General features: G+C 50.7%; 1 protein-coding gene across 5 annotated transcripts; it reads left to right on the top strand.

Annotated features, from left to right (window-relative positions):
* Window positions 1-3590: 3590 nt before the first annotated feature.
* LOC100281967 (transcription initiation factor TFIID subunit 10) lies at window positions 3591-8703 on the top strand. Of its 5 annotated transcripts, none has more exons than NM_001408037.1 (7): window positions 3591-3693; window positions 3815-3976; window positions 4060-4124; window positions 4262-4324; window positions 6410-6467; window positions 6573-6623; window positions 8169-8703. In NM_001408037.1, the coding sequence occupies exons 2-7, from the start codon at window positions 3833-3835 to the stop codon at window positions 8247-8249; spliced, it is 462 nt and encodes a 153-aa protein (NP_001394966.1). In that variant the 5' UTR covers window positions 3591-3693; window positions 3815-3832; the 3' UTR covers window positions 8250-8703. The 5 variants fall into 5 exon arrangements, 4 of the variants coding, with proteins under 4 accessions (NP_001394966.1, NP_001148356.1, XP_008651438.1 ...); XM_008653216.4 differs by having other exon boundaries at window positions 3612-3693; window positions 3807-3976; window positions 8169-8574; NM_001154884.2 differs by having other exon boundaries at window positions 3591-3976.
* The last annotated feature ends 17502 nt before the right edge of the window (window positions 8704-26205 follow it).

Genomic DNA, 26205 nt, shown 5'->3' with positions numbered 1-26205 from the left:
CTAGCCCATTTACTTCACTACATAATTGCTCAAAGTTTGATACTCACTTAGTGAAGAGCAATTAAGTGAAGAAGTCGTCTCCTCACATTCTCTTCATTTGGCCTTGGCTCTTGATATCTATAATCCATATTAGACCAAGTTTGCTTTGTTGAGTTATTTTTACCGGATCACCTATTCACCCCCTCTAGGTGCTCTTAGAGAGCTCCACAAACCGGACTCTTGGGTGCTATAGCACCGGACTATCCGGTGTGCATCGAACAGACTGGCCAACGGTCGGCAACGGATCATCCAACGGTCGACTACTGCAACCCTCAACGGTCGGCTAACGTGGCTAGGGCATCGGACTATCCGGTGCACCCGACGACTGAAACGACCAGCTTTCTGTCCAACGACTATAATTGAGGGGAGGCTATTTATATCCCTCCAACCTGCCATTTGAAGGTGTGGGACCCTAAGCAATGTACCAACACATGCTATATACATTTCCAAGTGCTCAAACACCCAAGTGCTTAATAGAATCACTTAGTGATTAGCATAGATGCTTTTGCGAAGTGGTTAGGTTAGTTAGACCGCTTATGCGCTTGCTTTAGGTGAATCCTATTTAGTTGAGTGAGTTTAGAAAAACTCACATAACCCCTCGGCTCTTGCGTTAGTCGTTGTAATAATATACAGAGTGGGGCAAGAGTCTTGTGAAACCGTGACAACCAAGTTTGTGTCACGGGCGCCACCGTGTACTGGTGGGAACGAGGCCCATGGTGTTTTGGCCATAAGCTCGATAGTGGAGACGACGGGAAGCGATCGAGAGGAGCCGCAAGCGGAGCACCACTTGCGCGTGGAGAAGGCTCGTGACTCTCTACGAAGTTACTTGACTGTGGTGCTTGGCCCACACCACCCTTTTGCGTAGGGGCATCAACGAGGATTAGTCGGGACCTTGCGTGGTTCCGGATACCTCGGTATAAATACCGGCATCGTTCACGGGAGTTTGCATCTCTACCTTCCGCATTTACATTAAGTACTTAAGTTTCAACATCTCCATTCTAGTTAGAATATTTAGGATTGGAACTTAGGTTTTACGGTAGATATAACAACACTTAGACAAAACTTAGTTTGCACATTTTAGATTGCCTTTTTGCATAGGTTTTGTTCTAGGAATTTATTTGTGGCTTAGTTTAGAGATAGTTTTTAGAAGTTCTAATTCACCCCCTCTTAGGCGTCACCGTTAAATTGTAAGTATTATTACTCTTTTCTAGTGTTAAATTGGTCTAGAATTAACTAGTAATTGATTATATTGTTTTCTATATATGTATATGGTTTTAATGGCTCGCGAGCTAAACGATCTAGCTCGAACTTGTAAACGAGCCAAGTTGAGTTGGTTGTGTGACTCGATTCCTTAACAAGCTAAGCCGAGTCGAACCGTTTTGACTCTAGGCGTGTGTTTGGCTAGCGGGTTGATGTGGGTTGGAACGAGTTCAACCTACAACAATCAGCGTTTGGTTCAAAAGGCTCATGGGTTAGGTTGGTTCTGGGTCGAAATACTTCTTGAAAATGCAGGTTCTAGGGATCCTCAAAAACAAGCGAACAACTTCGACTCACTTCCTCTCCACCCTCCTGTCACCCATGCATTATCCACTCGAGACCAGCACAGGGGTGCGCCACCACTATCATCCTTCTGGGATGAGGGACCCCTGCTGGCCTACCCTCCGACGTTAATTCCCCGCGTGCCTCCCGTAATCAGTCCCTCACTAGTAGAGATGGCAATGGGTAAAAACCCAATGGGTATTACTTGCCCAAACCCATACCCGCGAAGAAAAAATACGCCCGCTAAAAAACCCATACCCATGACGGGTATAAAATTTTGCCCAAACCCATACCCATGCGGGTTTCGGGTACCCAACGAGTTTTCCATACCCACTAACATCAACATAAAAAATAATTCATCTTGTAAATGACAATTAATACATTAATAAGCTAGCATAAGAGGAACAAGTGATAACTAATTTTAGCCTAAAATTTGTTACATGAAGTTTATTTCAATTAGAACATATTCAATTAATAATATTATGAGTCATATTTATAAAGAATGTTGATTTTATGGCGGGTTTTAGAAACCCATGGGTTTGCGGGTATGGGTAGTGGAAGAACAAACCCATGCCCACGTACCCGTTGGGTTTCCATTTGAACCCATTAATAAACCCATGGGTAGAGAAATTGACCCAAACCCATACCTTAATAGAGCAAAAACCCACCGGGTTTCGGGTAACGGGTACCCATTGCCATCTCTACTCACTAGCCTGCCCTCTAGCGTGCTGGCCTCCGTCAGCGTCGTCAGACTCCCCCGCTGGCCTGCTGTGTCTCCCACCATCAGTCCCCCGCCGGCCTGTCCTCCGGTGCCAGCGTGTTCTCCAGCAAGCATAGCCCGCGAGCCTTACTAGTGCTGTCGTCGAACAAGTAAATTGGTTGCTAAGCCTGATAATGAGCTGCCAAGTCATCTATTTGACATGCTGAATCAAATGCCTAGTTTCAATTCTACACATATATCTTTCTACTATGCTCATCTGGTGGCCAATCCTCACATCGGCAAAGCTTTCTACAACCGACTATTTGAGCACAAATTACATTAGATCACAATGTTCATCGCTGAGAAATTCTCTGAAATGTAACTGAGTTGATGGTGAGAAGTAACTTTTGTTAGTTTGTAATAGTTAGTGATGGTGAGAAGTAGCTTTTGTTAGACTGAAATGCAACAATGAGTTGAACTTGATCACTGAAATGCAACTATTAGTTGAACTTGATTACTGAAATGCATCTTGATGTTGTTGTGATGTTCCTTTTATTATGACTGAAATGTAACAATGAGACCTCATCACTCAAAATTTATGACTTGGTTAATAAGGGCTTTAATTTATGTATATCTTGTGCTTATGGATCTCTCAAATACTAAAATAGTGCCAGTTTCATTTATTTTGAATGTTATCATCTCATTTAGAATTGAAGATATAATCCCGAGTGTGGTAATATGACCAGGAAGGTGATCATATTCAGTTCATCCCTCATCACGAAACCAAACAAGAGATGATGCAGCTCCAATCCACTTTAACCTTGTAATCAAATAAGAAACTAGGTTTGACCTGTCAATGAAACCAAAGAAGGAACGAGTCCGATCCAATCCAGAAAAATGGATCAGCTTCGACCCGACCCACATCGTTTCGAAACCAAACACATGCTAGGATTCTTCTTCAACCTTTCCTCCGAAACCAAACACATGCTAGATTCTTCTTCAACCTTTCCTCTACCCTGCCTCACGAGTGAGAAAATTGGATTTCATGCTTTAAATAATTTGTTTCTCACTTTTTCTGTTTGTAATATTGACTTTATAAAAATAAGACTCATTTACATTTGGGTTTAATAATATTTTGGATATTTTTGTTCTTCTATACCATTCTGTGTATTGCATCTGTACGTATTCATGCGAGGATAAAAACGTCTAAAATAACATTAAAAACAAGTGTGATACGTTTTGATTTTACGAAATCAATGTTATGAATGGCAAAAAAAAAAAAAGATGAAGCGAAACATATGCTTTGGAGTCCAAAAATCTAATTTTTTCTGGGAAAAGTGCGAGCACATTGTTTGTTTGGAGAAATCCAATTTTCTACTCACGGACGCCGCCCCTGTGCCTCGCCATCGCCTCAGGTACGCAAGGCGGCCGAACACGAGCGCCCGCCTTCGTTCTTGCCTGCGCTGCCCCTCTCCTCGCCGTTTATTCGGGCTCCTACCTCTTGTTACAACTTGCGCGGTGGGGGCAGTGAGGCAGCAAGACGTGAGGTCCAGGATGATGAACAACAACAGTGGCGGCGGTGCCGGAGGCCCTGGAGGGGGCATGGGTACGGGAGTGGGTGGAGGGGGGGACGGGCGGCACGACGACGAGGCTGCGCTCACCGAGTTCCTCTCATCCCTCATGGACTACACCCCCACGGTATGGTGCCGCCGCTTCCCTCTCGCCTTCTCTACTTTTCTGTCAGCGGCTTAACCCTGATGCTTGGTTCGGTGGCGCGTAAGATTCCCGACGAGCTGGTGGAGCACTACCTCGGCCGCAGCGGGTTCCACTGCCCCGACCTGCGCCTGTGAGTGCTCGTCTTCTTTCCAATCTCTCTTCCTGATGGATAATAGTAAGCTGAGATCTGATCAGTGCCATGGATTAAAGTTAATAACACAAATTGCTTGATTTCTTGCACACATAATCTGAATTCGTGTTTTACAGAACGAGACTGGTTGCTGTAGCCACCCAGAAGTTCCTATCAGACATTGCTAGCGATTCTCTTCAGTGAGTAAATTCATAGTCTCGTTATTGCAAAGTAAAGGATTCTCTTCTTAATTTCAATGATGATAGCATATTCATGAATGAAACAGTATCATTCTTTTATTCCATGGGAATGCAAATCTTCTGTGCAATACTGCAATTCCATGTTTTTGTCTGGTTGAACAAGTTTGTTAGGCTTCAATCAAAATCCCTCCCTAATTGCATGTACTTGTGAAATTATTCATCGAGACATGGTTATGTTTATTAGGCTTCAATCAAAATCCCTCCCCAATGAAATTATTCATTGAGACATGGTTTTTAAGGTGCCGCTTACGTGATATGGCTCGCTGGAAATCTAGGCATCCCTATCGCCATGATCAAATATAAATATAGAGACAGAGGGGGGGGAGGGCATCTAGGTCAAGAACCCGAGCTGCTGCCATCCCTGCTGGATCCAACACCAGTGGCTGGCACAGAACTTGCTCCGGTCAGCTGTGACACAGTCAATCTGGAAGGTGACGGCAGTGGTGGTCAATTTGAGAGCACAGATAAGTGAGGAAAGCGGAAAAAGTGGGAGGAAGGAGAAGTTTCAGGCAGTGGTAGGCGCATCTGGATAGAAAGGGAGAGGAGGGAGTATGCTGGATATGTGGGGGTGACCATGTATATGCGCACTGGAGCCATTGATACAGGAAGGGAAGGAGAGGCTAAAGAAAGGAAGAGCATGAAGAGAACCAGGCAAGGCTGCACCTGCACCTGCACCTGCCCTCGCCCATCTCTGTTGGCTCCGGCGCCTGTGGTCTTGCAGATCTTCACTGGTCAACTGTATAGCTCGATCTGAAGGGGGCAGCACCAGTGCACAATCTGCATGAGTAGAGCTCTATTTCAAAAGGGGTGGCGTTGGCCCTCAATCTGGGAGGTGTGCTCTTGGGGCAGCCAGGCTTGTCGTTGCTCAAAGACGGCATTGGAAAGGACTGATGTAAACAGGCAAACAGCATCAAGTGAGGAATTGGTGGATTAGGGATTGAGGGGAGAGTGTAGGGTGTTGCTTTATGGGCTGTTGGGTTAATTGGGTTCTAATGAGTTAGTGGGGTGGCTGCTAATAGTTAATGTGGCCCATCGATGCTTGTATTTACCTCTTATTCTACATTATATATCTTACTACATATTTTATGTTCCATATCATTTACTTTTTCAAAAAATGAAACATATCCCTATATTGAGTAACTGTGTAACATGCAATTATCTTCAAAGTTTTTTAAAAAACATACAAGATACACTTACAAAGTGTATGCCTGATTTTGCGGAGATTCTGTAATTATATTACTTGTATAGGAGTGTATGAAAAACAGCTATCCATGTGCCTAAACCTGTATGGTTTCAACTCTAGCCTATCCCAACTTACTTGAGACTAAAAGGCTTTGTTGTTGTTATTTGTAATTATATTACCAATGGCTCATTCTTTATGTGGTCTGACTAATCAAGTGATGAATAACTAAAGCATACTAAAATTAGGAAACAGGTCAATTAGGGTTTTTTTGGTATCATCATCATCATGAGTTACGAATTAAAAGCATACCTAATTAACTGAAGGATACCTAATCAATCATCATGATAGGCTCATGTATCACATCATGTGCCTTAGCAAGGTGCGATTTGAGGTTGTAGTGGCAGCAGGCTAGCGCCTGCTGGAGAGGCTCCTAGTTTGACACGACCTGAAATGCACATTCTGCAGTCAGCAATCTGGCAATCACATTTAGCCTAGACAGCTATGGCAACTGAGCTGCAGGAATTGCTAAATGACTAGAACAGGTGCCAAGCTGATTATTTACCAGGGTCCAGGGGAGGGGGTCTTAATAACCCTGAAAGGCATTGTGATTTACAAAGCCCGTGGAAAAACAGATCCATTGTGCGGGGAGGATGGGATCTTTCGGATTATATTGCGTAAGTTTGCCAGGGTCTTATTTTGTTGGTTTTTTTTGTCAGTGTATGATGTGCTCTACTGTTCACTATATAACAAACTATTTTAACATTTTCTTAGCGATATGTATTATACACACTGTATTTGTGTGTACTAACTTTGCTGTTACATTATTCTTTCCCTTGAACTAGGCACTGCAAGGCCAGGGTAGCAGCACCTATCAAAGACAATAAGAGCAAACAGCCGAAGGTGTATTTACTCACTAGTTGAACTTTTCGTGTTCCTAGCGTTAAATCTTGTTTAGTATCCTTACTGATTACTTATCACATTTTTCCTAAAAAATGTTACTTTCAGGATAGACGTCTTGTATTAACCATGGATGATCTTTCTAAAGCTTTGCGCGAGGTAACTACGTTTCCATTTAGTTCTGCAGTTTGCAAATTTTTATTTTTGTTGGCAGCAGCTTACCATTTACTATCTTCTGTATTCCAACCAGTTGGGTAGATCTGTTTTCTTAAAATCAGTCAGGAGCACATTGTTTGGTTTAGACACTGTTTTTTCAGGACTTGAAATTGAATCTCCCCACTGTTTTCTTAAACTTACACAGTTATGTAGATCCAGTTTGATATGCTCTTGCTCCTCACAAATTTCCAAAAATTCATAAGGAAAACCACCTGTTAGCGGCAGTTAAGAACAGAGCACACGAATAAAAACTTGACAATGGAGGATAGATATTTAAGCAAATAGCATGTGCTGCACAGTAGATTTTAAGGCGATGACTAATATGCAATCAGTCATTATATGCAAGCGAGCTTTCTGGCCCGTTAGGTCATGATCCAACCGTATATATAACTGTGGTTTGTTTTACACACACACGAGCTGGTCTTGGAAGGATTTAAGTGTTAAATGTGACATACGGTTGAATCATGATCTAACAGACCAAGATGCTTACTTGCACATTAGGTCTGATTGCATATTAGTGATCGCCAGATCATAATGATGATTGAGTTCCTTTAGACTAGATATATGATCCATTCCAGCAACCCAATGGCAGTGCGCCAGTGCCCATATGACCTGTATCTTTTTGCAAGAGTGAGGCACACACCATCCGATATTGTGCATGGACCTAAATATACAAGGTCATATGGAGATCAGACTAGTGTGGTTTTCTTTGCCTGTACTGGTTAAACCTTATAACTGTCAACCTTACTGTCGTTGTAGTAAGAAAGAAAAGTGGGATCTGGATGTTGCTAAAATCTGAAGGCACAATTCATCTCCCATTTAAATCGAATGTGTAATAGTGGATATCACAGTCATTAAATGAATTTGAGCAGCTAATCAGATTTCAGATTGTCAATCGAACATTGCATATTCTGAGCTTCCTCCTTTATAGGTTTAATGGTTTACCCATCGACAAGAAGACCATTATATGCATGGAAATAAGCACTTCCGGAATCTACAACCTAGGAATTTCACTGAAAACAGTACAATCCCTGCAGAATTCAGTACCATGCCAGTGCTATTAAGCATGGCGGTGGTGGTGGTGGTTGGGGGGGGGGTGTTATTCTTTCTTACATTCCAAAATAAGTCTGTTATACCCAAACCTTGCACAAAGGCATTGTCCTGTACTTTATATCAAATACAAAGTTTATAATGTTGATAGAATCTTCAGCGTCCAACATCCAGGCACCCTTCTCGAAATTATATTTGGTAAAAACCCTGTTTTTGTTTAGTTTTGAAGGTGACTTGTGTAGTACCTCCAATACCTAACATCATCTCATGGCATCATTGTTGGGAGAATGGAGTAGTAACTGATAAATAGAATCCTAACTCAAAAAATCTTCATTCATTGGTTTCGCATGGTCACCGTATTACTTTCCAGCACATCAGCTTTTGCTCCATGTGTGATCCTTATATACCCTGATACTCACATGAGCCATCTCTCTGCAGCACGGCGTGAACTTGAAACACGCGGAGTACTTCGCAGACAGCCCTTCAGCTGGAATGGCTCCTTCGACCAGAGAGGAGTAGACTGGATTAGGCCAACTTGTACGGAACTAGGGAGGGATCGCGTGGAATGGATGGGCATGTTGGCATTCTTGCCCGATCAGATCGATGGGATGTATTACTATTAAGTACTGCTACTATGACTAGTATATTTCTCAATTACCATTGTCACTGAGAGAATCCAGACACAAGTCGTTTTGCCCATGCGCTTTTATTTGTACAAACTGTCAATCATCTGTAACCCTATGGGGCCCAAGGATGATTGGGCAAACATCATGAGTTTTTTGTTTTCTACATACCATTCTAAAGGAGGCAGCTCACCTTCCCTGGGTGGCGAATTGTCAAATCACCCCCTGGCCCTAGGAGAACATCTCTATGGACACTTCTCTAGGTCCCTTGTTTCCTCCATGTTGACAAAGTGATCAGTATGTACTTACCACATGACCACACTGATTAATTGTGTCCTTGCTTTCGTCTATGGCACACCACCAGAAATCTGTGTTTATATGTCATCAGCCGTACCGATGTACCATGGTCCACGATTGACTTGGATTTGTTAATCGCTCAGCGTGAACCAAATTCGTCCCCACATCTTTTTTTGAAAAAAAATTCATAAAAACTTACGGCACTCCATCTTTTTTTTCTTCAACGCAGCTTGGATTTCTGAAAGGGACTAGCCCCAGTATCATATTTAGGCCACCAACCCACCATCAGGCATCAGGGATTTAATTTTTTTTTTTAAAAAAATCTTGCACAGTCTGGTCACTCTCCAATTCCTGTTTGCATTGCATGGTCATCGACACAGACATTTACAATCGCAAAGTCCCTAAGCCAAGGTCCATCTCAGCGTTTTCATTTGCAGGAAGGGAAGCGCTGACTTCATCCCGAGTTCAGTTCACAACCATTTTTTCTGCTGACGAAGGTTTCACAAGGATTAACAAAGCCATGGCCGGCGCAACGATATGGTTTAACAATCCGGACGGTAACTGGTAAGTTTACCCGTACGTATCATTGGCTAGCCGTTGCCGTACCACGTAGGTCAAGTTGATTTCGCGAAACAGGACAGATAAAATGAACCTCGTCTGTCACGTCCGAGTGAGTGGATTATCATCCCAAGCGATTTTCATGATGAGATTTGTGAGATAAAAAAATACTGTAGAAATAAACAAACAAGCCAGGGCAATGTTCCAGACCTCTAAAACCAATAGTTAGCGACTAAAATTGGCTGAGAGGTTTAGAGCGTGTCATCTAATACAGGGGCGGGCCGACAAATTTAAAGGCCCTGTACTAAACTTCAAAAGATGTCATATTTTATAGAAAAAATATAATTGAAATTACATTGTAATAGAATTTATGTATTCTAAATTGTAAAAGATTTACTAGATAACTCTTTTAAATCTATCTATTTTTTACGAAATTATATTGTAATAGAGTATATAAATAAACATACGTATTAATAGATGTGTTTGAAGAGCAATAGGCTAGCTGCTAACTGAGTTCAGCTTAGATGATATAATGTTAGTCTGCTTATTGATGCATATTATTTAGGTTTACTACTGAGCTAAGAAATTTTTTAGACCCCTCAGAATTTTAGGCTCTGTGAGGTCGCACTTGTGGCACATGCATCTGGCCCGGCCCTGATCTAATAGACCAACTAATTATTAGTTATATCTCTATGGGGTTACTGATAATTAGCTCGACCGAATAGGATTATCGTAGGTCAAGTGGGTAACTCGAAGTCCAGAAAGAAATACTACCATGTTGATGAATTATTGCCCTGTAATTAAAAGAAGTCTCAAGTTGTTCACTTGGTCGCTTTCGTTTCTTCTACCATATTCTGCATTTTTTAATTAATGAGATGGAAAGTGTACCAAACGGGCTGCTGCTACAGATCGCGTTGGACCGGTAAAATTAAGGTCTCGTTTAGTGACAAAGGAATTGGGAAAAAAATCATAGAGGAGGACATATATTGCTAAACCAAACCTATAATTGATTACAGGCAGGGGGCTTCTGACTTTGGTATGGATCTTCGCTAATCTTTTGACTTGCTACGGAACTTCGCTAACCTTTAAAATTCCCACCCGTCATCTTCTACTCGGGCCAGTAAGAGTCCAGCTAAAGTCTTGTCTGGTTAATCCTATGCATTGGCGGAGCTAGGGTCTCTCTAAATATAGGATTAGATATAACACTAAAAACGATGTATGGACCTTTAAACATCAAAAGCTAGCTCTCTTGACAGCAGTCACAGCTAATCATACTGGTTGGTATATGGACCTTTAGAGACTATTTGGTCCAAAAGTAGGGCCTAGGCTCTCCTGCACATAGGCCTGTCTCCGCCACTGATCCTATGCCCCATAGATTGAAAGATATTGGAAAAAAAATTTATGAAGAACTTTGACTTGCTATGGATTGAAATTCATCTAATTTCCTCAAATCTATATGGATTTTGATGAAACCGAGTAGACCCTAGGAGCTATATGGCATGACAAAATCCACGAGGCAAGGCAAAAGGTGAGCACTCTACATGGTTCTGGTTATACTTATACCTTCGGTTTCAAGAGTTCACAGGGACCAGAGTTCATTAATGGTTCGAGCCTATCCTCGCAAGGACAGTACTTTATGCAGCCATTATTGACAGGATTACGCATGACACCAACGCTGACGGCCAATCACAGCTTCGAAGCGCCACGGAATTCCTGAATCCAAACGCTAGCTAGGGCAGGCTAGGACAAGGGGAAAAGGCTACTGACCACCATCCCCGGCGGCATCCCTTTAACTCCAGTGAACGTTTAAAGGCGACGGATCATTCCGGTGTCACGTTCTTTCTGGAAGAAAAAAAAAAAGGCGTGGCAATGCAACGATCCTGCCTTTCCTGTGTTGCCTGCCCTGTTCCTCTCTCGTTTCCAGGGTCAATGTGCATGAGCCTCTTTTCTGCCGGCTGGATGGTAATGTGGTGGTGTGGGTATCCAGGAAAGTGCCCGGAGCTGCAGGCTGTTCTCACCTGGCACTCGCGGGGGTTTTAAGAGCTCGCATCCAGTCCAGCCACTTGTTGTGAACTGGGATGCGTAGTTCGGCGGGGCTCCAATCATCAACTCCATCCTGTCTCATCTCTCGTACTTCCCACTCCTATATGACACTGCTGCCCTCAGCCTCTCCCCTCATCCTCCTCACTCGTGCCGTCACCGTCAACCCCACTCCTCTCTAAGATGGTAGCGTTAGTGTGGGACACCAAAATAACTGTACGGACGGTCCGGCCCTGAGGCCAAATGGACTGTGGTCCACCATAGTAGCTCGGACCGTCCGCGTGTACGCAGAACCAGTTAGGGTTCGATTTTCTTGCGAAATTTGTTAGCTAAATCTGCGGAATTAACTCGGGAACCGACTTGTAACAGGTCCAGACCTCACCTTTATATATATATATATATATGAAGGGATACGACCGATTGGAACCCCAACAATCAATCAATCAATATACATCTATTTCTTTACATTTTGCCCTAAGAGTAGACAGTAAATTAGATTCCTCTCTCAATCTTCACCTCTCTCTGGCTGTACGTCGATTAGAGGCATCTTGGGTGGCCTGCCGATCCCAAGACAAAGCCTAGTATTGTCGGCGTTTCGACCCCGGGGTCCCTGGACCGACGAGTAAATTGTCGCCGCGTGCCCCAGCCCAGATGGGTCGGCGCGAGACGGAGCGCGAAGGGGGGAAACCAGAGGGAGACAGGCGTAAAAGGGGAAACCCGCGGCCTTCGTGTTTGTCCCGCGCCCAGGTCGGGTGCGCTTGCAGTAGGGGGTTACAAGCGTCCGCGTGGGAGGGAGCGAGAGGCCTGCACGCGCCATCCCGTCCTCCCCCACGCGGCCAACCCTCTCGTACGAGTACCCTGGGCCTTCCTTTTATAGGTGTAAGGAGAGGGCCCAGGTGTACAATAGGAGATGTAGCAGGGTGCTAACGTGTCTAGCAGAGAGGAGCTAGTGCCCTAAGTACATGCCGTCGTGGCAGCCGGAGAGGTTTTGGCACCCTGTTCCTGTGATGTCGTGGCCGTCGGAGGAGCGCTGGAGCCTTGCGGAAGGACAGCTGTCGGGGCTGTCGAGTCCTTGCTGACGTCTCCTTGCTTCTGTAAGGGGGCTGAGAGCCGCCGTCGTCATGGAGCACGCGGGGCGCCATCATTATTTGTTTACCGGGGCGAGCCAGATGGGACGCCGGTCTTGTTCCCCGTAGCCTGAGATGGCTAGGGGTAGGGTAATGATGGCCCCCCCTGTGGCGTGGTCGGTCCGAGCCCTGGGTTGGGCGAGGCGGAGGCTCCTCCGAGGTCGAGGTCGAGTCTGTCTTCCATGGTCGAGGTCGAGCCCGAGCCCTGGGGTCGGGCGAGGCGGAGTTCGTCGTCTTCCGGGGCCGAGGCCGAGTCCGAGCCCTGGGGTCGGGCGAGGCGGAGTTCGTCGTCTTCCGGGGCCAAGGCCGAGTCCGAGCCCTGGGGTCGGGCGAGGCGGAGTTCGTCGTCTTCCGGGGCCGAGTCCGAGCCCTGGGGTCGAGCGAGGCGGAGTTTCCTATGGCGCCCGAGGCCGGACTTGGCTGCTGTCAACCTCACTCTGTCAAGTGGCACAACAGTCGGAGCGGCACAGGCGGCGCTGTCCCCTTGTCAGGCCGGTCAGTGGAGCGGCGAAGTGACTGCGGTCACTTCGGCTCTGTCGACTGGAGGGCGCGCGTCAGGATAAGGTGTCAGGCCATCCTCACATTAAATGCTTCTGCGGTGCGATCGGTCGGTGTGGCGATCTGGCCAAGGTTGCTTCTTGGCGAAGACTGGGCCTCGGGCGAGCCGAAGGTGTGTCCGTTGCTTGAGGGGGGCCCTCGGGCGAGACGTGAATCCTCCGGGGTCGGCTGCCCTTGCCCGAGGCTGGGCTCGGGCGAGGCGAGATCGTGTCCTTGAGTGGACCGAGCCTTGACTTAATCGCACCCATCAGGCCTTTGCAGCTTTGTGCTGATGGGGGTTACCAGCTGAGATTAGGAGTCTTGGGGGTACCCCTAATTATGGTCCCCGACAGTAGCCCCCGAGCCTCAAAGGGAGTGTTAATACTCGCTTGGAGGCTTTTGTCGCACTTTTTTGCAAGGGGACCGGCCTTTCTCGGTTGCGTTTTGTTCCGGTGGGTGCGCGCGAGCGCACCCGCCGGGTGTAGCCCCCGAGGCCTCGGAGGAGTGGTTTGACTCCTTCGAGGTCTTAACGCGTTTCGTGATGCTTCGGCCGGTCTGGTTGTTCCCTCATGCGAGCTGGCCGTAGCCCGGGTGCTCAGTTGAGTTCCAAGTTCTCGGGCTAGTATGTTGACGCTGTCAACGGTTTGGCCGGAGCCGGGTTTGCGAGAGCAGCCCCCGAGCCTCCGCACAGAGCGAGAGGACGGTCAAGGACATACTCGACTTTTTTACATACACCCCTGCGTCGCCTTTCCGCAAGGAGGAGGGGGGGGGGGGGGGGGAAAGCGCCATGTTGCCCTTGGAGGGCACTGAACATGGTGTCTCCAGTGAGCTGCTAACGGGTAATCCGAGTGGACGCCCGTGCCCCATTTGTTAGGGGTCGGCTAGTGGCCCGGAGGCACGCTCCAAAAGTACCTGCGGGTGATTTGCCGGACCCGGTCCCCTTTTGACGGGGTCAGAGGGCTCGATGCCTCCCTCTGATGGGATTCCGTTACAAAATCGTTCCCGTTGGTCTCAGAAATGTCCTAGGGTACCTCGGGAGCGTAGCCCGAGCCTTGGTTATGTATCGAACGTACCCAGGGTCATCCCTCGCTCTGCGTCTGAGGAGGCTGTCGAACCCTTCGAGGGCCAGCCTACGAACCCCTGATCAGTAGTGGGCGCGGAGTCCAAGTGGCCTGAGGTGGCCGTTGAACCCTTTTGAGGGGCCGGCCTTCGAACCTCTGACCAGTAGTGGGCGCGGAGCCCGAGCGCTCTGAGGCGGCTGTTGAACCCCTCCGAGGGGCCAGCCTTTGAACCTCTGATCAGTAGGGGGACTCGGGGCCCGTTTCCTTCGTGGAGAAGGATCCCTTTCAGGGTATCCCCTTTCCCGATCCCTGCGGCAAGAGAGAGAAAGAGGAAGTGGAAAAGGATACGAAATCGAATGACGTGGCGCACCTTTTTTGACGCGGTCATTATGGCGGAAGCGAAGCGTCGCCTGCTTCGCTTGCCAAAGGTGCCGCCTGTCCTGCCGCAGAGTTAATGCGACGGGACGAGTGATTCGCAGGGCAGCCGTTGCGCGTGCGCGGGCCGTTCGAGGAACGAAACACGGGCGCGCCGTCTTCACGTCGTGGGAGAGGGTTCTCTCGCTGTCCTAGGAGGGGACGTGAGCTCGGCTGACGACTTGACCGCTGCTTCCGCCCGCCTGCCACCACCATTACTGCCGGCCCATTTCTGGCCGTATCGACCGTCGCGCCTTCTCCTGCGGCTGACTGACCCGTGACCGATGTGCCTGGTTGGCACTGTTGGGTCATGCGCAGGGTTGCCTCGAGTCATGGTACTGGTTCCGCAGTCGAGGAGGCACGGTAGTGGCGCGAGTGGCGGTGCAGTTTCTTGCACGTAGCAACCGACGAGCTGGTTGCATGACGTGTGGGCCTGGGCCTCCATGCTGGACGCGTTGAAGTCGAAAGGGTGCGCCCCCTTGGTGCGGTTGCATGCCGCCTGCATGGCGGTTCGCCCTTTCGCCCGCTAGCCTGGGTGGAAGTGGAGGAATGCTCGTAACCGCCGGGCATTTGTGCGCACCGCGCGCGGCGGTTTGTCTTCTTCTGCCCTGGGCCAACTTGCATGACGCGTGGGACCCAGCCCCCGTGTCGTAGGGGGAGGACCTTGGAGCGTGTTGGAGAAGACTCAGCCCGCGATGGCTGAGGACGCAAGTGGGGAGAGTTGCCTTTAAAAGGAGGGTGGCCCCCTTGAAAGGCAACCATGTCTTCGCGCTCCCCTTATGCATCGCGTCTTCCCACCTTCCGAGCCCCCGGATGGGGGACACTCGCAGTTCTTCCGCCTTGTCGTTGGAGGAACGCAACTTCGCGGAAGTTGGTACCTTTCAGCCATCGTTTGGCTTCAAGGATTTTCATCAGCCAGCCCGGCCGCATCCCCTCGCCGGTGGTCACCCAAGACGGTGACCACCAGCTCCTGGGTGGGGAGAAGCAAGCCGGGCTGCGATCTCTGCCCTGCCCTCAGCTTCAAGGATCTTCATCATCCTTGCTGGGGCAGAGAGCGAGGTGAGCCGAGGCTCTACCTCCCGCACGGGTTGGCTGGCCACCTCTTCTTCCAGCTTCTGGTGGTGGAAACCATCCTCCAGCTCTGCGGAGGAGGCGTCCTCCAGCCATGCCGGGGAAGGCGAACTGTTGCTGCCCAGCTAGGATACAACATTCCGTCCTCTATCCTCGCTTTCGTGGCGAGGACGGGAGCGAGGACCTGCCGGTGCGCTTTGGAGCGGCCCGCGCTCGCTGGTGCGGCGTTGGTGGACAGGCGGACGCCGCCGTCGGTGCTAACGTGGTGGCAGCTGGAGAAAGCTTCCCCATCATCGAGGCCATCAGCGCCGCCTACAGACCGACCTCCGGCTCTTTGGCTTTAATGGCTGGTTCGCGTCCCTTGAGTGGGGACGCGAACGAGAGCCTTCTGGTGGCTGCGTCCGTCCTGGGACCATGGCTGCTGCTGCAGAGGTCGCTGGCGAGTCGCCCGGAGCTTGTCGCCCCGCAGGCTCCCTGGTGTGGAGGTGGTTCATACCCGCGGGGACGGAACCGAAGTTCCGTTTGTAATGGCACCTTGAGTGCCGGTGTCTGTTCATTGTGGCTGTCGGGGCCTGAACATGTAGGTATTTTTGGCATGGAGCCGTGTTTCTTCCTCATTTTGAGCACTAGGACTCGCCTGTCGGCTAGCTGAACCGCTTAACCAAATGTGAGTTGCCTCGTGCGAAGGTGACGAGTGAGGTATCCGTATCCCGGAGGCGTAGGAATCCCTCGGCTCGGTCGGCCTCGCCGCCCGAGGCTTCTCTTGCTTAGTTAAAGGAACACTCGGCCGCTCTTCGATGAGCCGAAGCCGGAGGCAGCGGTGTCAGCATGGACAGGGGCAGAGTTGGCTCGAAAAGAAGACTTCGTCGGCCGGAGCCTGGCCGGGCCGTCCACTGGCGGGACCAGCGTCGGAGTCGAGTTGCCGAGGCCATGAGTCGGGCTGATGTCCTTGGGGGACAGCTGGCTGAGGCTTCGGGGTGGCCGGCCGAGCCGTCTGCTCGGGCCGGGTTCCTCGAGAAGACCCTGGCGGCGATGGCCCGGGCGCGATGCTGATGTTGTCCTTCGAAGTAGAGATCCTCAGACCGCGTTGCTGTCCGAGGCTCGGTCGGACTTCGCCGAAGGTGTAGTCGACGCCGAGGGTGTTGCTGCTCCCTCTCCGTCAAGGTCCGAGCCTGTAGGATCGGTTTATCTTGTAGTGCGTGTATGTTTTCTGCGGTCGCCGAGGCCCAAACATACTATCGTGTTGTAAAGCTGCGTTTCTTTTCCTCTTGCTTCGAGTATCTGGATTCATTTGTCGGTAACAGAATCGTTTGTCCGAGCGAGAGTTACTTTTCACGAAAGGTGATGAGTGAGGTATCCGTATCCCAGAGGCGTGGGAGTCCCTTGGCTCGGTCGGCCTTGCCGCTTATGTGTACTCTTACTCGTCCGTAGGATTCTGCTATCGATATAGTCGAGAAGGTCCGAAAAATCGTTTCGGCAGAAGAGTTTTCGAGCGTGAAGACTTGTTCGGTCCGCGGAATCACTTATCCGAGCGGGAGTTACTTATCGCAGAAGGTGATGAGTGAGGTATCCGTATCCCGGAGGCGTAGGAGTCCCTCGGCTCGGTCAGCCTTGGCTGCTTACGTGTACTCCGTCGTTTTCAGGATCCCACTTTCGAAGTAGTCGAAAAGCACGAAAGACGTTCTGGCAGAAAAGATCTTTTCCGAGGAAAATTTTGACGCGGAGGGGGTTCCCCCCTTCTAGCCCCCGAGGGAGGGTCGGGCTTTGCCGAGGCAAGGCTGACCCTTCCTTGATGGTTAGACTTCGTACGTGAACGAGGTGTATGAACAACTTGAAAGCATCTTAAGGGTAGAAGCGACGTAGCTGTCGGATGTTCCAAGCGTTGCTGTAGACCTCGCCTTGACTATTGGCCAGCTTGTACGTCCCGGGCTTAAGAACCTTGGCGATGACGAACGGCCCTTCCCAGGGAGGCGTGAGCTTGTGCCGCCCTCGGGCGTCTTGTCGCAGCCGAAGCACCAAGTCGCCCACCTGGAGGTCTCGGGACCGAACCTCTCGGGCGTGGTAGCGTCGCAGGGACTGCTAATACGACGCCGAGTGTAGTAAGGCCATGTCCCGAGCCTCTTCCAGCTGGTCTAGTGAGTCTTCTTGGTTGGCTCGATTGCTTTGGTCGTCGTAGGCCCTCGTCCTCGGGGAACCGTATTCTATGTCTGTGGGCAAGATGGCCTCGGCCCCATAGACTAGAAAGAACGGTGTGAAGCCCGTGGCTCGGCTCGGCGTTGTCCTCAGACTCCAGACCACCGAGGGGAGCTCCTTCATCCATCGCTTGCCAAACTTGTTGAGGTCGTTGTAGATCCGCGGCTTGAGTCCTTGCAGAATCATGCCGTTGGCATGCTCTACTTGCCCATTCGTCATGGGGTGAGCCACGGCGGCCCAGTCCACCCGGATGTGGTGATCCTCGCAGAAGTCCAGGAACTTTCTGCCGGTGAACTGGGTGCCGTTGTCGGTGATGATGGAGTTCGGGACCCCAAAGCGATGGATGATGTTGGTGAAGAGCGCCACCGCCTGTTCGGACCTGGTGCTGTTTAGGGGTCGGACCTCGATCCACTTGGAGAATTTGTCGATGGCGACCAGCAGGTGCGTGTAGCCCCCGGGTGCCTTCTGCAAGGGACCGACGAGGTCCAGGCCCCACACAGCAAACAGCCAGGTGATGGGTATTGTCTGTATAGCCTGAGCGGGCAGGTGGGTCTGCCTTGCATAGAATTGACACCCTTGGCAAGTGCGGACAATTCTAGTGGCGTCGGCCACCGCGGTCGGCCAGTAGAAACCTTGTCGGAAGGCGTTTCCAACAAGGGCTCGGGGCGCTGCGTGATGACCGCAAGCCCCCGAGTGTATTTCTTGTAAGAGCTCCTGGCCTTCGGCGATGGATATGCATCGCTGGAGGATGCCTGAGGGGCTGCAGTGGTAGAGCTCCTCCTCGTCCCCCAGCAAGACGAACGACTTGGCGCGCCGCGCCAATCGCCGAGCTTCGGCTCGGTTGAGGGGTAGCTCTCCTCGGTGGAGATATTGCAGGTACGGGGTCTTCCAGTTTTGATTAGGCGTGACCCTGCTCCGCTCTTCCTCGACGTGCAGTGCCTCACCCTCGGGGGCCGAGGGTGCCTCGGGCTGGGCCGAGGGTGCCTCGGGCTGAGCCGAGGCCTTCTCGGGCTCGGGCGTGTCGTCGATCTTGACTGAGGGTTGATGTAGGTCTCGGGAGAAGACGTCCGGGGGAACCGTTGTTCGCCCCGAGGCTATCTTAGCCAGCTCGTCCGCAGTCTCATTGTATCGTCGAGCGATGTGGTTGAGCTCGAGCCCGTAGAACTTGTCTTCCAGGCGCCGAACCTCGTCGCAGTAGGCTTCCATCTTTGGGTCGCGGCAGTGGGAGTTCTTCATGACTTGGTCGATGACGAGCTGCGAGTCACCGCGAGAGTCGAGGCGTCGGACCCCTAGCTCGATGGCGATGCGCAACCCGTTGACCAGAGCCTCATACTCGGCCACATTGTTGGACGCCGGGAAGTGGAGGCGCAACACGTAGCGTAGGTGCTTCCCGAGGGGCGAGATGAAGAGCAGGCCTGCGCCCGCCCCTGTCTTCATCAGCGACCCGTCGAAAAACATGGTCCAGAGTTCCAGTTGGATCGGAGCTGTTGGGAGCTGGGTGTCGACCCATTCAGCCACAAAGTCCGCCAAGACTTGGGACTTGATGGCCTTCCGAGGGGCAAATGGGATTGTATCGCCCATGATTTCCACCGCCCACTTCGCAATCCTACCCGAGGCCTCTCGGCACTGGATGATCTCTCCCAGGGGGAAGGATGACACCACAGTCACCGGATGAGACTCGAAGTAGTGTCGCAACTTCCGCCGCGTCAGGATCACCGCGTACAACAACTTCTGAATTTGTGGGTAGCGGATCTTGGTCTCGGACAGTACCTCACTGATGAAGTAGACTGGCCTTTGAACGGGCAATGCATACCCCTCTTCTCGTCTCTCAACCACGATCGCGGCGCTGACCACCTGAGTGGTAGCGGCGACGTAGATCAAGAGGGCTTCTCCGGCAGCGGGGGGCACCAAGATAGGCGCGTTCGTGAGGAGCGCCTTCAGGTTCCCAAGGGCTTCCTCGGCCTCAGGAGTCCAAGTGAAGCACTCAGCCTTTCTTAAGAGGCGGTACAGAGGTAGGCCTCTTTCGCTGAGGCGTGAGATGAAGCGGCTCAGAGCCGCAAGGCATCCCGTGACCCTCTGTACACCTTTCAAGTCCTTGATGGGCCCCATGTTGGTGATGGCCGCGATTTTCTCCGGGTTGGCCTCGATGCCCTGCTCGGAGACGATGAACCCCAAGAGCATGCCTCGAGGGACTCCGAAGACGCACTTCTCAGGATTGAGTTTTACACCTTTCGCCTTGAGACACCGGAATGTCGCTTCAAGGTCGGAAAGGAGGTCGGAGGCTTTCCTCGTCTTGACTACGATGTCATCGACGTAAGCCTCGACCGTTCGACCAATGTGTTCGCCGAACACGTGGTTCATGCACCTTTGGTATGTCGCACCCGCATTCCTCAAACCAAACGGCATGGTAACATAGCAGTACATGCCGAAAGGTGTGATGAAAGAAGTCGCGAGCTAGTCGGACTCTTTCATCCTGATTTGGTGATACCCTGAGTAGGCATCGAGGAAAGACAGGGTTTCGCACCCAGCAGTGGAATCCATGATTTGATCGATGCGAAGCAGACGGTAGGAACCTTTGGACATGCTTTGTTTAGACCAGTGTAGTCTACACACATCCGCCATTTCCCTCCTTTCTTTCTCACAAGCACAGGGTTGGCAAGCCATTCGGGATGGAATACCTCTTTGATGAACCCTGCCGCCATTAGCTTGTGGATCTCCTCGCCTATGGCTCTGCGCTTTTCTTCGTCGAATCGGTGCAGAGGCTGCTTCACGGGTCGGGCTCCAGCTCGGATATCCAGCGAGTGCTCGGCGACATCCCTCGGTATGCCGGGCATGTCCGAGGAACTCCACGCGAAAACGTCGGCGTTTGTGCGAAGAAAGTCGACGAGCACTGCTTCCTATTTGGGGTCGAGCTCGGAGCCGATCCGGATCTGCTTGGAGGCGTCGTTGCTGGGATCGAGAGGGACGGATTTGACCGTCTCCGCTGGCTCGAAGTTGCCGGCATGGCGCTTCATGTCTGGCACCTCCTTGGAGAGGCTCTCCAGGTCAGCGATGAGGGCCTCGGATTCGGCGAGGGCCTCGACGTACTCCACGTCGCGTTCGTACGCGTGTCGATACGTGGGGCCGACGGTGATGACCCCGTTGGGGCCCGACATCTTGAGCTTGAGGTAGGTGTAGTTGGGGACGGCCATGAACTTGGCGTAGCATGGCCTCCCCAACACTGCGTGGTAGGTTCCTCGGAACCCGACCACCTCGAACGTGAGGGTTTCCCTTCGGAAGTTGGAGGGAGTCCCGAAGCACACGGGTAGATCGAGTTGTCCCGTGGAAAGGCGCCGCGCTCGCCCGGACCGAGGACAGATCGATCCGCAGGAGCCCGAGGGTTTCGGCGTAGATGATGTTGAGGCTGCTGCCTCCGTCCATGAGGACCTTGGTGAGCCTGACGTTGCCGACGACGGGGTTGACAACTAGCGGGTATTTCCCCGGGCTCGGCACGCGGTCGGGGTGGTCGCCTTGGTCGAAGGTGATGGGCTCGTCGGACCAGTCTAGGTAGACTGACGCCGCCACCTTTACCGAGCAGACCTCCCGACGCTCTTGCTTGCAGTGCCGAGCCGAGGCGTTCGCCACTTGCCCACCGTAGATCATGAATCAGTCGTGGACCTCGGGGAACTCTCCTGCCTTGTGATCCTCCTTCTTATCGTTGTCGTGGGCCCTGCCACCTTCCGCAGGTGGCCCGGTCTTGTGAAAGTGGCGCCAAAGCATGGCGCACTCCTCAAGGGTGTGCTTGAGCATCTTGTCGAAGAGATTGGCGCCTCCGGGAGGTTTCCGAGGGTTCTTGTACTCAGTGGCGGCGACAAGGTCCGCGTCGGCGGCGTCGCGTTTCGATTGCGACTTCTTCTTGCCCTTTTTCTTGGTGCCGCGCTGAGTGGACGCCTCGGGGACATCTTCCGGCTAGCGGCCCTGGGCTGCTTGTCCTTCCGGAAGATGGCCTCAACCGCCTCGTGGCCAGAGGAGAACTTGGTGGCGATGTCCATCAGCTCGCTCGCCCTGGTGGGGGTCTTGCGACCCAGCTTGCTCACTAGGTCGCGGCAGGTGGTGCCGACGAGGAACGCGCCGATGACATCCGAGTCGGTGACATTGGGCAGCTCGGTGCGCTGCATCGAGAATCGCCGGATGTAGTCCCGGAGAGATTTTCCCGGCTGCTGGCGGCAGCTTCGGAGATCCCAGGAGTTCCCAGGGCGCACGTACGTGCCCTGGAAGTTGTCGGCGAAGGCTTGGACCAGGTCGTCCCAGTTGGAGATCTGCCCCAGAGGCAAATGCTCCAGCCAGGCTCGAGCGGTGTCGGAGAGGAACAGGGGGAGGTTGCGGATGATGAGGTTGTCATCGTCCGTTCCACCCAGGTGGCAGGCCAGCCGGTAGTCCGCGAGCCATAGTTCCGGCCTCGTCTCCCCTGAGTACTTTGTGATAGTAGTCCGGGTTCGGAACCGGGTCGGGAACGGCGCCCGTCGTATGGCCCGGCTGAAAGCCTGCGGACCGGGTGGTTCGGGCGAGGGACTCCGATCCTCCCCGCTGTCGTAGCGTCCCCCACGCCTGGGGTGGTAGCCTCGGCGCACCTTCTCGTCGAGGTGGGCTCGACGGTTGCGGTGATGGTGCTCGTTGCCGAGGCGACCCGGGGTTGCAGGCGCTGTGTTTCGCGTGCGCCCGGTGTGGACCGAGGCTTCCCGCACGAATCGGGAAGTCATGGCGCGATGCTCCGAGGGGTACCCATGCCTTTGGGAGGTAGAGCTTTCGGCCCATCGGACCGCGGCATCCTCCAGGAGATTCTTGAGCTCTCCCTGGATACGTCGCCCCTCGGTGGTTGATGGCTCCGGCATCGCACGAAGAAGTATTGTCGGTGCAGCCAGGTTCTGGCCGACCCCACTGGAAGCCGGTGGTGGCCTTGCCCTGACATCGTCGGCGATGCGGTGCTGGATGCCCTGGGGTAGATGACGCGCTTCTCCGGCCGGAGGTTGGTGTAACACCCCAGGTGTTACTCAGGGAGTCAACCCAGGACTACCTCCCTTTTTAACCAAATATCACATGAAGATTGAATTGGGCAAAGTACACCAAACTTGGAATTCTAGGTCCTAAGCAAGTGCAAACCACCTTGGATATCATGCCCTAGCTTGTCATGCACATCTAAGTGGGGAATTTCCCAAAACCCTAAAGCAAATCCCTCTTGGGCAATAGGAACCCTAATTGAAGCTATGATCAAAAGATCATGTAAACCTTATGATCATGGCTTGGGCCAAATATAAAAGTTGTAATATACTTCATAACCTACAATTAATAGTAAAGAAGTACCCCCAAAAAGTTTTCAGAAAAGTCCTAAAAAGTTCACCTAAGGTTCAGCTCAAGGGAGAATTCAGATTTTGCCTAAGTATAAAAACATGTTGCGAGCTTGTGCACTACACTACGGAAAGGAATGGGACAAGTGTCTTTCCTTGGCAGAGTTTTCTTACAATAACAGCTATCAGTCCAGTCTGAAGATGGCACCATTTGAGGCATTATATGGGAGAAGGTGTAGGACCCCACTGAATTGGTCTCAAGCAGGAGAGAGGGAAATTTTTGGGCCAGATCTGGTACTTGAAGCAGAGGCAAAGGTTAGAATCATCAAGAAGAACCTAGAAGCTGCTCAGGCCAGGCAAAAGAGCTATCATGATAAGAGGCGGAAGCCTCTACAGTTTGAGGTGGGAGATCATGTTTATCTCAAGGTATCACCAACCAAGGGTGTCCAGAGATTCGGGATCAAGGGCAAGTTAGCTCCTCGTTACATCGGGCCCTACGAGATCAAGGAAGCTTGTGGACCCGTTGCCTATCAACTGAAGTTGCCACCCAGCATGTCAGCTGTTCATGATGTATTCCATGTATCTCAATTGCGGAAATGTGTTCGCCTACCCACTGAAGTGCTGCCCGAACCGGACATTGAGATAGAACCAGACTTATCCTACCAAGAGTACCCCGTCAAGGTATTAGCTCAGAAGGAAAGATCAACTCGGGCAAGGTCGGTCAGAATGTATAAGGTTCAGTGGAGTCACCATTCAGCAGAAGAAGCTACATGGGAGACTGAGGATTTTCTACGCTCTCGCTTCCCCGACTTTCTGCCCAAAGGAGTCGGTACGTAACCCCAGGACCCCACCCCCACCTGCCCTTTGAATTCAATTATAAGAAAAACTTAGATAACAAGGATGGTCTAAGTTGTGGGTTTAACTTAAGAAGGGCTTCCTTCTGAAGTTGCAAAGAGAATGACATTCGAAGAGCAGTTAACGAGAGAAACTGGAGTATAAGGAAGAGTAACACACCATCGTACCTTAGTAGCACCCCTCTAGAGGACTCTGCCTAAAATCTCGGGACGAGATTCCTTTAAGGGGGGAGGGCTGTAACACCCCAGGTGTTACTCAGGGAGTCAACCCAGGACTACCCCCCTTTTTAACCAAATATCACATGAAGATTGAATTGGGCAAAGTACACCAAACTTGGAATTCTAGGTCCTAAGCAAGTGCAAACCACCTTGGATATCATGCCCTAGCTTGTCATGCACATCTAAGTGGGGAATTTCCCAAAACCCTAAAGCAAACCCCTCTTGGGCAATAGGAACCCTAATTGAAGCTATGATCAAAAGATCATGTAAACCTTATGATCATGGCTTGGGCCAAATATAAAATTTGTAATATACTTCATAACCTACAATTAATAGTAAGGAAGTACCCCCAAAAAGTTTTCAGAAAAGTCCTAAAAAGTTCACCTAAGGTTCAGCTCAAGGGAGAATTCAGATTTTGCCTAAGTATAAAAACATGTTGCGAGCTTGTGCACTACACTACGGAAAGGAATGGGACAAGTGTCTTTCCTTGGCAGAGTTTTCTTAGAATAACAGCTATCAGTCCAGTCTGAAGATGGCACCATTTGAGGCATTATATGGGAGAAGGTGTAGGACCCCACTGAATTGGTCTCAAACAGGAGAGAGGGAAATTTTTGGGCCAGATCTGGTACTTGAAGCAGAGGCAAAGGTTAGAATCATCAAGAAGAACCTAGAAGCTGCTCAGGCCAGGCAAAAGAGCTATCATGATAAGAGGCGGAAGCCTCTACAGTTTGAGGTGGGAGATCATGTTTATCTCAAGGTATCACCAACCAAGGGTGTCCAGAGATTCGGGATCAAGGGCAAGTTAGCTCCTCGTTACATTGGGCCCTACGAGATCAAGGAAGCTTGTGGACCCGTTGCCTATCAACTGAAGTTGCCACCCAGCATGTCAGCTGTTCATGATGTATTCCATGTATCTCAATTGCGGAAATGTGTTCGCCTACCCACTGAAGTGCTGCCCGAACCGGACATTGAGATAGAACCAGACTTATCCTACCAAGAGTACCCCGTCAAGGTATTAGATCAGAAAGAAAGATCAACTCGGGCAAGGTCGGTCAGAATGTATAAGGTTCAGTGGAGTCACCATTCAGCAGAAGAAGCTACATGGGAGACTGAGGATTTTCTACGCTCTCGCTTCCCCGACTTTCTGCCCAAAGGAGTCGGTACGTAACCCCAGGACCCCACCCCCACCTGCCCTTTGAATTCAATTATAAGAAAAACTTAGATAACAAGGATGGTCTAAGTTGTGGGTTTAACTTAAGAAGGGCTTCCTTCTGAAGTTGCAAAGAGAATGACATTCGAAGAGCAGTTAACGAGAGAAACTGGAGTATAAGGAAGAGTAACACACCATCGTACCTTAGTAGCACCCCTCTAGAGGACTCTGCCTAAAATCTCGGGACGAGATTCCTTTAAGGGGGGAGGGCTGTAACACCCCAGGTGTTACTCAGGGAGTCAACCCAGGACTACCCCCCTTTTTAACCAAATATCACATGAAGATTGAATTGGGCAAAGTACACCAAACTTGGAATTCTAGGTCCTAAGCAAGTGCAAACCACCTTGGATATCATGCCCTAGCTTGTCATGCACATCTAAGTGGGGAATTTCCCAAAACCCTAAAGCAAACCCCTCTTGGGCAATAGGAACCCTAATTGAAGCTATGATCAAAAGATCATGTAAACCTTATGATCATGGCTTGGGCCAAATATAAAATTTGTTATATACTTCATAACCTACAATTAATAGTAAGGAAGTACCCCCAAAAAGTTTTCAGAAAAGTCCTAAAAAGTTCACCTAAGGTTCAGCTCAAGGGAGAATTCAGATTTTGCCTAAGTATAAAAACTAACCCTTGAACAAAGATTCCACATGTTCACCTTAATCCAAATTTCAAAACCCTTCGACCCAATTGACAAAGTGGCGCCAAATTAACCCTAGAATACCCTGGAAAGAGATGACACCTACCCTAGGGCGCTAGACATGACTTGACACCATTTTTGTCTCGGCTTGGACCTAGCTGACACAGCCAACTTCTCCCCCCTCTATCTCCCTACCCCGACCATATCTTGACTTGGAACTCACAGCAAAAAGGTAGGATATGGAGCAGGGAAGTGACCGTACACAGTGACTTTGCCAAGATACGCACGCTTTGGTGCTCAAATCCGC

This window comes from Zea mays, chromosome 7, assembly GCF_902167145.1.
Source record: "Zea mays cultivar B73 chromosome 7, Zm-B73-REFERENCE-NAM-5.0, whole genome shotgun sequence".
Classification (NCBI taxonomy): Eukaryota; Viridiplantae; Streptophyta; class Magnoliopsida; order Poales; family Poaceae; genus Zea; species Zea mays.
Note: the sequence above shows the minus strand (reverse complement) of the source record. Positions and strands in the feature narration are given on the sequence as shown.